The sequence below is a fragment of the Cavia porcellus genome, unplaced genomic scaffold, assembly GCF_034190915.1.
Source record: "Cavia porcellus strain 051 isolate PalLab524CR breed Dunkin Hartley unplaced genomic scaffold, mCavPor4.1 scaffold_4, whole genome shotgun sequence".
In the NCBI taxonomy this organism is placed as follows: domain Eukaryota; kingdom Metazoa; phylum Chordata; class Mammalia; order Rodentia; family Caviidae; genus Cavia; species Cavia porcellus.
In genome coordinates this window covers 9,783,379-9,796,799 of record NW_026947487.1, presented here as the reverse complement: position 1 = coordinate 9,796,799, position 13,421 = coordinate 9,783,379, and the positions used below count along the sequence as shown (strand labels likewise).

The 13,421-nt window shown below is 38.3% G+C and overlaps 1 protein-coding gene across 2 annotated transcripts in view; it reads right to left on the bottom strand.

Moving 5' to 3' along the window:
* The window catches only part of Uaca (uveal autoantigen with coiled-coil domains and ankyrin repeats), a 72,164-nt gene extending 58,747 nt beyond the window's left edge, over window positions 1-13,417 (bottom strand). For both annotated transcript variants that reach the window (XM_013141410.3, XM_013141411.3), the window contains exon 1: window positions 13,191-13,417. In XM_013141410.3, coding sequence (XP_012996864.1) covers window positions 13,191-13,277 — 87 coding nt within the window. In that variant the 5' untranslated portion in view covers window positions 13,278-13,417. The remainder of the gene's footprint in view (window positions 1-13,190) is intronic.
* Window positions 13,418-13,421: the final 4 nt, after the last annotated feature.

Sequence of the window (13,421 nt, the reverse complement as noted above, 5' to 3'; positions counted from 1 at the left end):
TCCCAGGAATGACATAACAACAAAGGAGGCAATATAGGTGTTAAAACAAACCAACAACAGTCTAATAGTGGAACTGCATTTTGCTGAAAATTTTAATCTCAAAGTAATGACAACTTACACAATGGCAAATATACGGCTCAATATGGTATCCTGAATAGAATTCCAAGGGCTTCTTCCCAGAAAAATAAGCCAGTGTTTTGCCTGTTGGTCTCAGCCAGTAGAAAAAAATTATTGATAGCTATGAATGATACCACAGAATGAAATGCTGATAACATCATGAACACAGAAGACTTCAACTCATCATCAAACACATAGTACAATGTTTTCTATGCTTACAAAACATGTTAAATCCAGGGATACCCTTTGCTGCTCTATTCTATGACAAAAATTTAGTGGAAAAAATGTGTATTTATAAAGACTGTTCCATCTGAGCTTGTGCTCAACCATGCAACTCAAGTCTACTCTGTACAAAAACAAAAGCTGTATTCTTATTCTCCATTCATGGAATCAATATGAAAAGAAATCTGAATGAGAATTCAGTACATCTTTTCATTTTACACAGAAACAATAAACCTTACTCTTCACCTCATGAATGGTATGAGCAACATTTTCTATTTTGAGAACTGGACCAGTTCAGCCAGACATGCTAGCACATGCCTGCAATACTAGGGCTCAGGAGGATGAGACAGGAAGATCACTGTGAGTTTGAGGTCAGCCTGGGCAAATAGTGAGACCCTGCCTCAGACATACCTTGACAAAAACATCATAGTTCAACTGACTGACAATGAACACTCCTTAAACCTTTAGGCATCAAAAGATTTCCAAAATGCTTCGAGTCACTGTAGAACCTAAACTTCCTGGTAAAATGGTATATTCCCATCTTACAAGAGAAATAACTGAAACTTACGGAGATAAAGGGCTTTGCTCAAAGCCCAGACCCAAATCAAGATTTATTGTGATACCTTATCACTCCGGATCTTTTGAGAATAGAGTATCTCGACTTAATTGTATGGGCATTAAAAGAAAGAAGGTAATTTTAACACTGCATCAAATTTCTTTCTCTCTACACAGAGAGAAGTAAAATAACAGAATAATTTATGTTGAAGAAATACACTTATTTTTATAAAAATCTTGATGAAATAAACCAATTTAAGAAAATAAATAGCTATTATCTAATATTCTAAACTAGAAGATTTAGTAGTCAAAGTATAGGGCATATTCATTTGAGCTATTCTGACTATTTCAGTAACCTAAAAAATATTCAAAAATGGTGCTATATTCTTAAATACAAGTTCAGGTGATCAATTATTTTTAAAAATATTCAGGGCTGGGGATTTAGCTCAGCGGCAAAAGCACCTGCTTTGCAAGCACATGGTCGTGAGTTTGATCCCCAGTACCTATTAAATATATATATATATAGATAGATAGATAGATATTCAAATATTTATGAACATACACTGAATTCTTTATATTCCCTAAGTAACACAGTGCTTGGCATGTAATACTTAGTATTTGCTGACTTTTAAAAATATGCATTCTAGAATTTTATTTATTTATTTATTTATTTATTTTTATCGGTACCAGGGATCGAACTCACAACTGCCTGCTTGCAAGGCAGGCACTTATGCTGCTGAGCTAAATCCCCAGCCCCAAAATATGCATTCTATAACTTAAATATTAAGTAATATTTAAGAACTCCAATAAATTATGCTTGGATATGAAGGAAAGTTAAAAAAAATCAATGCACAAGTAGGACACAGCAGCAGAATACAAAAACTGAGCAGTTCACTGTGATCTATACATTATGATGCAGGTGATCTCCTTACTGGCAAAAGGACAGATGCAGTGACAGCTTTCCCTTCTATTGCTCCAGATCATTACTTAAATTAAAAATAAAAGAAGACCCAACAGAGCTAGGTCTAAAGTGCTGGTTCTTCCATCAGCTTAGTGACAAGACCCATATTGCAGAGGACCACCTGGAGGATTCTCCTTGAAAATGGAGCAAGTATCTCCATTGTGGCTACATTGGGCCCTGTTTCTATGAGCTCATATGTACAGAGCTGGCCAGGCCATTTCTTTATCCCTTCACTGGCTTTAAGCAATGTAAATAGGGCTGGCTGAGGTGCTGACGCATCTGAAGCTAGACAACAGTGCCTGTTTCCCTGCCCTGTGACTCCCAAGAAACATGATGAGCTGGGCAGGATGAAGAGCCACCACTCCACACTATCAAGTAGGATCCAGCCTCAAGAAAGAGGCTATGACTTCCCAGGGCAGAAAAGTTTACACATCAGAAGAACCTGACCCCAAAACATTAGATGTTACCTCTATTGTGTTATGCAGGCTACTCTTTCTGCATAACCTTCCCCTGCTATCGCAGAGGTGATCTCAGGCCTCCTATCTAACCTAGGTCATGGCACCTGGTACTTCTCACCATTCTCACAATCGCTCACCCTAGAGCCAAATGAATAGAACCTGGGTTGGCATTGGGTCAAGCCTTTGCTCCAGTGAACCACTATCTCAGCTGGACTTAGAATCATCTTGGCTGAACTTAGGACCCTTTGGCTCCCTATAACTATAAACATGTCTTAGTGTCTTTATCCTCACTATGAGTTGCACTGGAAGTGGTAGATTAATTTATTGGAGTTCCAATAATTTTTTCATAGGATTACAAATATAAACTTCCCGGACTGAGACGAGGTCCGGGAAGGGCTCTCTATACCACTCAGTGCAGGCAGTCACACAGCCTGCAGCCACATGCTTGACACCACACCCTCGTCCCATCTTGCAACTGCAGCCCCTACTATGCTCACCCACTGAAGATAACCTGCAGCTCAGAGGACCACCAGAAGCCCACCAGTGTCTAGGCAGCTTCCTCTCTAAATAAATGTTTTTTGTATTTTTAAAGTAAATCAATTTAAAAGCACATTAAAATCAGCACGAATGTTTTGTTAATGTGACAAAAGTCAAGATAATATATTAACATTACTAAAGTGTGAAAGCTTATGCTACCACACACAGTGCAAGGTAAGGAGGCTACGGCAACTGGAAAATATGACCCCAAATTATGCTCGCCTTTAAACAAAAGTTACTATTTCAAAGATCACTATGATACAGTAGATATTTGACATGTCTTATGTTAAGTGATGCACGCTTATAGTATTTAAAAGTGAAACAACTACACAACTAACCTTTAAAGGGTTCGGTGAAAAATATAAACACACTATGTTTTTATACACATATATTTATGTACAAACAATCACATAGCCAACACGGCATGTCAACTTTAGAATCTAAGTAGTAAGCAGGTGGATACTAGTTCATTGTGCCATTTTTCCTTTAATTGTATGCATATTTTAATTTTTCATAATAAAAAATTAAATTGTACATTTGATGAAATTTGTGCTTATAATGATTTACAGTATAGTAAGCTAAAGCATCAAGGGTATTTTTCAATCAGTATCTGAATATTGAGCTATTTATTCAAACTGATTATTCAGAAGTATATTTTATAAAACCAGTAAAGCTGCTAAGGCATAGAAAGATGTAGGCAGTGTTCTCTCTGATGCCCTCTTAGAACACAATCACCACCCAATGCCTCAAGCCCACGGAACTCTGTGGGAATCAGGCAAGCAGCAGTAGACAAGGGCTCTGTCAGTCTGTGTTGACTGGGTGACTTCAGCAAGTCACAGCTTTGGGTCTCAGGTGCCTTTCTCCCCATCCTTTGCAGCTCTGCTCACTAGTTCTTGGCTATGCCACTGCAATAGCTTCCTAACTGGTCCCCCTAAACCAATCCTGATCCCCTCGAATCTCCTGTGAATGGAGCTCACAGTAACCCATCAGAAATACATTGGATTCATGTGACTGGCTACCTCAGGGTCCACAAGACAAAGTCCAACACTCTTAAAGCCGAAAGCATTCCAACTTCACTTGCCTCTTTTCCACCCAATCCTCTTGCTACTGGATCCACTAAAGCTCAGCTCAGGAGACAGCTGCCCTCAACCCCAACTTTTCTCCTTTCCATGCCTCTGTTCTTCCTCTAAAAGGAATTTTATCCTTTCCTGGGTATTCTCATCTACTCCTTTTAAGCCTCAAGTCAAAAGACTCACCCTGAAGTCTGATGATTGCTGGGGACAGAGGAAGGGCAGATGGGAAGCAACTGCTTAGGGGACACAGGGGCTCCATCTGGGGTCACAGAAGTGTGGAACTAGACTTGGATGGTATTTATACAACAACGTAAATGTACTAAAATGCCACTGAATTGTTTGCTTTAAAATGATTAATTTCATGTTATGTGACTCTCACTTTTGTTTTAAAAGAAAAGGAAGCAGTGGTAGCAGCTAAACTTGTAGGTGAAAAAAAAACCTTTGTTGACTCCCCACTCTGCAGTTTCATGTACAAATCAGAGCCTCAGTATTCTGCATTATCTGTTATAGAGTTCCACCACAAAAGTGTAAGCCTCTGGTCTTCCCCAGCTTCTCACTTAGGGTACTCAACACAGGACAGCATAGGCCCTCAAGAAATACATTACAGGGGGCTGGGGGTTTAGCTCAGCGGCATAAGCACCTGCCTTGCAAGCAGGCGGTCGTGAGTTCGATCCCCGGTACCGATAAAAATGAAAAAGACAAAAAAAAAAAAAAAAAAGAAATACATTACATCATTTTAGCAAATGAAAAACAAAAACACCACTTATCTACCTGCTTCAGGGCAAGAAGTTAGAGCAAGCAATCTTTGGAACATCTAGACCATGGTGGGGAACCTATGGCATGCATGTTATTGGTTGGTTGGTTGTTTTTTTTTTTTTAAGACAAAAGACATTAATGTATGGGCTGTGTTTTTCTAAACTAAAATCTCAGTATTAAGGTTTAATTAAGTTGTTGGCACTTTGCAATAAATAAGTGGGTTTGGGGTTACAGCTTGGCACTAATCTCTAAAAGGCTTGCCCCCACTATGCTAGGCTACTAAGCAGAAGGAAAAGATTCTGTCTGGAACTGTAATTCACCCAAAGCTGCAGTCAGCTAGGCACTGAGCAGAACTAACCCCATTACTGAGTTAGTTATGCTAACAAATGAGCCCTGACCATGACATATCATTTAATGTTCACAACTACTATACATCCAGTTTGTGTAGTTGTGCTCCATTTTTCAGCCTAGAAGAGACAGGCTTTTCTAAATATAATTTAAAGTTATGCAAAGCTTTTAATTGTTTCATAATTAGGGAAATAAGAGTATACTATGCTGCCATTCTATTTCAAGTTCCAGAAGTGCATTTCATTCATCCATTTTCAGGCAAATTCCCCACTGAAATCACTGTGATTTCTCTCACATGAAGAGAAAGAAGTACATGGTGAAATTTCAACAGTGTGATGTATCCTTTAGGTGGCAGGACAAATGTTAACATAACTATAACATACAGTAAGGGTTTCCATAGGATAGGGATGAGGCAGAGACAGAATTATAATGTTTAAATCTATTACTCTTGGATATGTTTTTTCACCAAGGACCCAACTGTAAGTCAAACAAGGATAATAAAATTTTGCTTGCTCTTAGTGATTGAGGGAGAAAGGAAGAGGAAGACTGAGCTCGTTAACACCTTACTATGATAACTTCAATGATTGCTTCAGAGATCTCTCTAAACAATGGTCTACACTTGTCAAGCAACTGAAACTTTAATTCAAGTTAAATTTTCCCTGACAATAACTCCCCAACTGCAGCCTTTTGCTCCTTACTTTCACTGAAATTCTTGCATGATCGTGAGTTTATGCCTCATCCGTTCCATTCTCTGGCATAAAACTGCACCGAGTTCCCAAATCGGATGCTCCTTCAGCAGGCTACACAATTCCACGGCTTCCCACTGCGGTGCTTGTGGCTCTTGTGCCTGGGAAGCCATTGGAATGCTCTCCTGGCCTAGGCTCAAGCTTCTGGCCTTTCCCCTGACCCTATCTTCCACATGTACTCCCCAGCGATTTATACAGACTTCTACTCTGGCTCTGACACTGTATTACTGTTACTGGCTTGTATCTAACTCTCTTAACAGCTCTTGAGGGTTGTGACTAGATCTTTGTCATACAGAAATTTTAGGACACACAGTAAAAATCAATACTATCACAGAAGGAAATACAACAGCATCCTGAACCACCTAGCTGTATTAACTCACAACCAATCCTATTACCTCCATCAACCACCCCTAGAATATTCTGAAGAAACCTAGACTTCATATCATTTTATTTGTAATTGCACTACTAAATATTCGTTTGAAAGGTAAAGACTCTTTAAAAACATTATCACATTACTATCATTGTCACGTTATTGTCAAGTACCAGCTAGTGTTTACATTTCCTCTATGGTCTGATAAACTTTTTTTTTACAACTATTTAATCAGAGTCTAAATAAAGTGCACTATTACAATTGGTTAATATATCATTTAATCTCTTAAATCTCTTATAACCTCTAGGTTTTCCTTCTCCTTTTTTTCTGTTCTTATCATTTGTTTCTGAAGAAACCAGGTCCCTGTTCTTTAGAGTGTCTCACAATCAGAATTCTGCTGATTGTATCCCCATGTACCTCTGTTCTCTGCATTTTCTATAAAGAGGTGGTTACAGATACGGAAAGGGCTATATACAAAGGGCCACCATATTCAGGTATGGTTCTTTTGGCAAGACTACTAGTAGTAGTGACTATTTCTACGTAGAGATAAATTATGTCTGCTTGTCTCTCTTTTTTGAGACATTTGTAGCCTCTGATGATCACTGTCTAAACTTTTAAATCATTAATTCATTAGTGGTTGTAAAATAATATACTAATTCTACTATCCCTTCTATATTTATTAACTAGAAAAGAATATGTGCTATACTAATGCTATCACCTCTCCTTTATCTATTTGCTAGGATAAAATACCTTTCATAAGAGAGAAGCTTTCACTTATCAATTATTTAATTACCCTAAGGTATAATTCACAAAGGATGAAGCACAACCAAGGTTTCATTGTTTTCCAGAGTTAAAAGAATGTATCAGGGCAGGCGTGGTAGTGCATGGCTATAATACCGGCACTCAGAGGCTGAGACAGGAGGATTGTCATGAATTCAAGGCCAGTGTGGGCTACATAGTGGTTCAAGGCCAGCTTGACTTACAGTAGCAAGACCTTGTCTCAAAAAAATAAAAGACAAAGAAAAAAGAATGTATCAGTTCATTATTACCCTAATTATTTTTTAATCTTTAATCTTTAATAACTAATTATTTTTTAATCTTTATTATGAACACATGATTTGGAAATGTTGGCTCACTGAAATTGGTGGTCTAAAGGTTCCATCTTTAGCCAACTGAGTGTCTCTTCAACTTGGTTTCAGAGTTCTACTCTTTGATAGCCTCTCTGCATTCTGGCATGTCAAGGGATTCCGGGCCATCTATTGTACTTTTTCTGCTCCCTAATTGGAATTATCAATTTCTTTGAAAATACAACTTACATATCCCATATGAGCCTAACTTACATATCCCATAAATGTTTTCCTGACTAAATAAGCTGACTGTTGAACAAAGTCCAGTTCCTAAAATAGTCATTTTAAATTTAAACAATGTATGTAACATAAAATAAAGACATACAAGCCAGGTGTGGTGGCAAATACCTGTAATCCCAGTACTTGGGAGGCTTGGCAGGAAGATTGCAAATCTGAGTCCCACTGGGAGCCCTGTCTCAAAATAAAAAACAAAGAGCTGGGGAGGTAGCTCAGTGCAAAGGTTGGGTTCAATCCCAATGTCTGTCTGTCTCTCTCTCACTCTCTCTTTCTCTCTCTCTCTCTCTCTCTCTCGCTCTCGCTCTCGCTCTCGCTCTCTCTCTCTCTCTCTATATATATATATATATCTGACTTACATTACTTACTGCATCCTTATTAAAAGAATTAAAATCCTAATTTCCTAAACCACTCATCACTTAAGTTTTTGGAATGATTATATACTAAGACAGCTACCAAAACAACTCTGTTTCAGTATTACAACAGAATTTTACAATTCAAATGTGCATGATTCTCAAGGTAAACCTGTGTTGGGTAACATGAAATTGAAAAGTATGGAAAAAGGGGTTTTTTGCTGTAATCTTCCTTCAAGAATCACTAAAAAGATAACAGGAAGTTGCCTAAAGCTAATTAAGATAAGCATTTTAATTAAAGGTTGGACTCTAATGAAAATGAGTAGAGTGCTCAATTAAATACGAGTTTAGAATGAACACAATTTGTGACCTTAATTATTCATATTAGCCAAGTCATTGTGACAATAACCCAGCAACATCTTTTTAAATGCATCCATTCCCTGAGCAGAAAATACAAAGCTTCATTCTCAAAATCACAACTAAGGCAAAGCATGTTTAATCCTTTACTTTTGAAATATTTTAAACTAATAGTTTTAGTTTAATATTAACTTTTTTAAGTTTATTTCAGCTGTTATATTTCTAACTCTAAAACTTTTTTGGACGTATCAATATTTTAGAAGTATCAGTATTTTTTCAAGGTGCTTAAGCATTACTAAGATGCTAATGTTCCATTTAAAGAGTAGCCTTACAAACAAGAATTTACTCTGCTACAAATGTTGAGTAAAAGCACAATTTAAAGTAGAACCTCCCCTCCAAAATATATGCTAACAATATTTGCTTGTAGTACCTCTAGTGGTTCTCAAAATATAGTCCTTTAATTTTATTACTCAAATTTCCTAGTGTTAACTACTAGGTAAAAAAGAAACAAGTCTATTCTCACTGGACATATATTTGTACATATTCTTGACAGATCTAACACAGTATTTACAGTTATTTAACTATCATTTTAAAAACCTGAAGCTCCAAATTACTGGGTAATTAAAATCAGCTGTAACCAAAATATTCTAGCTGATGATTAACATGTGTGGTTATCTTCAGGTTTGACTAGTAATGGACTAATCCTCACCTGTATTACTTTCAATGTATCATTGTGAACTACATTTATGTATATGTACATATATATTAACACACCCACATTTAGTGAACTCTAAACTCACTAGCATATGTGTAACAATGAAACTATTCAAAATATTTTAAATTACTTTTTCTCACATAATCTATATATACATATAATTTGGCATGTTACAGTAAGATGCTATACAACATATACTATGTCATAAAGTATTTACATACCTCACATACTTCAGGCTATTGCCCACACAGCTCCTTCAGATAATAAGCTCAAACACACAAAGAAAACTATGATATAAACATTTTAAAATTTGTTCCCAAAGTAGTGCAGAGCAAACTGTGATTATTTCCATAAATAAGTAAATGAATATTTTAAGATTCAAGTTAGATTCAGGAAAGGAAAAAAGAAAAAAGATGCAAGATATATTCTCTTATCTTACACCAGAATAAATTCTACATGTATCAAAACCTTATACGTAAAAAAATAAACAAAAAGCCCTGGAACAAACTGTTGAATATTGACGAATAAAAGGCCAAGACAAAAAAACAAAACACAACACACACACACACACACACACATACACACACACACAAACACACACAAAAGGCCAACACATAACATATATCTAAAAGCAACAAGATATAAATTTAATTGCATTAAAACAAGTATTTTTGCCAAGCAAATATTAACAGTAAAAAATCATGGTAAATATTAAAGAATGAGTCCTAGTTATTCATATTAAAAGGTTATCTGATACAAAGTACATACTGGCACATAAGAAAAAATAATACAATAGGACAACAGGATAAACCACAGAAAAAATGCAAAACACTTATAAAAACACATGCTCAACTTCACTCATAATAAGGGAAATACAAAGTTACAGTATTTTGAGATATCATATTTTACCTATTAGGCTAGCAAAGCTCAAAAAATTATAACAATAAAAGCTGGGAAATTTTTTACTGATACATTTGCTTATTGCCTACTGCATTTAAGATATTTGCATTTAAAGATATCTAACAGGATCCAAAGTACTGCCAGGAGTGGTGGCTCATGCCTGTAATCCCAGCACTCGGGAGGCTGAGTGGGAAGATCATTGTGAGTTCGAGACCAGCATGGGCCACAAAGTGAGCTTACTGCATAGTGAGACCTCATTTCAAAAAAGATCCAAAGTACAAACGCATGTATCCTATAACCCAGGAATTCACTTTTAGGGACTGATCAGATATATCCATGTATACATACACCTCAAGTATGTGTAAATTTACTTACTATCACAGTACTGTACATCATACCAAAGGCTTGAATGGGGAAGTTCTAAATGGGCCTAATAAACAGTTTTTAAAAAAAAGAAAAATACATGAAACAGCAAATACAGTGTTTCCAATGCTATAACAGGCAAATTGTATGTATGGAGAAATATACAGACAGCCACTGACACCAGCAGCCTCTGAGGAGGGTGATGTGGGAGGCTGAAGATATTAAACCATGTGCTATATACTTCAAAACATTTACAGACAAAAAGAAAGACAGAGTGTGTCAGGCATGCTGGCACACAACTGTAATCTCAGCACTCCGGAAGGCTGAGGCAGGGGGACACAAGTTCCAGAGCAGCCTGGGCAATTTAGTAACTTAGAAACCATCTCAAAAAAAAGAAAACACAGGAAAACAACAGAGGGAGGGCTTGGTGGAACATGCCTGTAAACCCAGCACTCAAGAGGCTGAGCAGCAAGATTGCAGTTTGAGGCCAGCCTAGGCAAGTCAGTCTGAACTACGTGCAAGACCCTGTTTCAAAAAATAAATTAATTAATTTCATTTAAAAAAGAAAAAAACACAGAAAATAGGCTGGAGCCAGGGGTTTAGCTCAGCGGCGTAAGTGGCTGCTTGGCAAACACTGGGTCGTAAGTTCAATCCCCAGTACCCAAAAAAAAAGAAAGAAAAAAGAAAATAGGCTGGAGAGGTAACTGAGTGTAAAGCTCCTTGGTTCAATCTCCAGAATCACAAAAAAAAGGGCAGACCCAATCCTAAATATACACACATATAACCATATAACCAAATCAGGGATTGTGATACATACAAATTGAAAAGCAGGAGGAATCTAATTCTCCTGTGCATCATTTCATTCTATCAATACTCAGTTTGATTAGTATCAGTCATTTACTTCCTATTTTAAATAGAAAAAAAAAACAAAAATCAAGAAGCAAATAATTAAAAGACAACCACAAAAGCAAAATAACAACAACAAAACAATGGCAAGCAATATAGGATTTCAAAACAAGATGATAGGAATTTAACAATGGTTGTTATATTGCATATTGTTATTGTGAAAGTAACTGCTCAGGCTACCAGATACAGGCATGCAAGATGGATCGAACAATAAAATTTCCCTTTTACTATATCTATTATAACTTATGGATCTTATTTATTGTTTTAGTTTTTTTACACTAAAGACAATTCAGTGTTTACACATGCAAGTTTGATTTATTCCACCTATGAGTATGGTTGCCAATTGCCTCCATTTACCTACAAAAGCCTCGAGTTTATCATTCTTTGTGGCTTAGTAATAATCATTTACTTTCACTTAAAAATCTTACAATATCCTAATAGAGTATTTAGGAACCATTATTTGCCTTTTCTAAGAAAATAGGTTCTATTTTTACACCATGTATTTCATTTTTACCGATTTTAAGAAAATAATGGAAAGCTTCATTTAGTTAGTGCTCAGAGAAAGACTACACTTTGTGCTCCAAATCCACAGAATGCAAACTCACATTTTGATAATACAAAAACAACTAAATATCCTCTCTGCATTTCTAAAAGAGAAAACAGAACAAAATTAAAGTACATAAATCCCCAGATGTGATGTTAATCCTTAGTGCAAACCAAATGATATGGTAAAATATAGCTAATAAATCTAAAAGTATGCCCTCTATAAAGCTGAAAACAAAATCTGCATTACAGAGACCTTAAATCTTCAACTATAGTGAACTGCATTATTGCTACTGCATATTTCTGTCAATTGTTCTTTTAAAATGAAACAATGAATCATTTCTTCCATCAACTTATAAAATCCCTTCATGCTTTGTTAAACATCAAGTTTTATACCACTTGAATCCATTCTTTTCATTTTTTTGAAATGGGATTTTTTTTTTTTCCTTTTTGAGGCAGGGCCTAGTTACGTAATTCAGACTGGCCTTGAACGCATTATATAGTCCAGGCTAGCCTGAAACTCAGAGAGATCCTCCTGCCTCAGCTTCTGACAAAATGGGAATTTAAAAGTCTAGTTCCTTCATTATCTCTTTCATGTTCAAGTGAAATAATCTTAGAAGTAGTCGAGTGGAGAGAAAGGCCAAAATCTGAATTAACTCAAGAGCAGACGTAAGGAGACAGAGACGATGGGTTGAAGGGAGGGGACAGGAATGGGAAAAAAGACGAATCAAGATAATTACGTACAGGTACAAATTCCCTATGATTAAAGTGTCCAATCACGTATGTCAAAAGTATGCCAATATTTTTTTTAAAAAGCAGATGTAGACTAATTCCTATTCTCATAAAAAGAGCATCAGCCTTTTTTTCTAAAATCTCTGTAAAATTATAGAGGTCTACCTTAAATTACCACCCACAGGCAACTGGGCCATTTGAGCATTTCATCTCCTCTGTGTTGGACTCTTCTACACTTTTTAAACGGCATTTACTTTAATAACACATTATTTTGATGCCATTGCCATTCCTCTAACCTGCCAAATTATCTAAATCCCAACATCTGCAGTCAGGCTGTTTCCCAAGACTTCTGTTCTCTTGCCAGCTCGGGCTTGGCCCGGGCCACCCGGCTGCTCCTGAGTCCGCACAGGGAGGCCGGGCTGCGCCCCGCGAAAAGGGACGTCCCGCACGCTACTGTCCCGCAGGTGACATGTGCGCGGCCACCCGGTCACCCTACCCCACGACCTCCGGGTCAGCACTGCGCGGGGCTTTGTCCTTCCAACCAACCCCCGCCAAGTCCCCCGGCCTCGGAGTCCCGGGGCAGTGACAGCGGACGGCACTCCGTCCACGCAGCCTGGCAGGACAGCGACTCGGTCCACGGTCTGCGCGGGGCGACGCGGGCGGGATCCCAGGGAGCGCGGGGGCCCCTGAACCCCAGATTCCGGGGCTCCTGCCACATAGACTCGGAGACTCGGGCGGGAACCCGCTGAGCGCTGAGGGTGGGCGTCCCGGGGTCCCCCGGCGTGAGGGAGGGTCAGGTCCGGGCCGTGGGACTCACCGCGCTGGCGGCGGCGGCGGCGGCGGCGGTGGACGATGCAGGGCTCGGCGCGTCCTGCCTCCTCAGGCGGGACTTGAGGCTCTTCATGGCTGGCGCTCAGCAGCCCCGCTCCCGGAGGGAGGGAGGGCGCGCCGGGCCCGCGCACAAACCTCCAAGTCTGCAGTATGCCAGCGCGCGACCCGGTTCCAGAAGAGTAGACCGCGGGGGCGGCGCCCACAGCGCCCGCCCCAC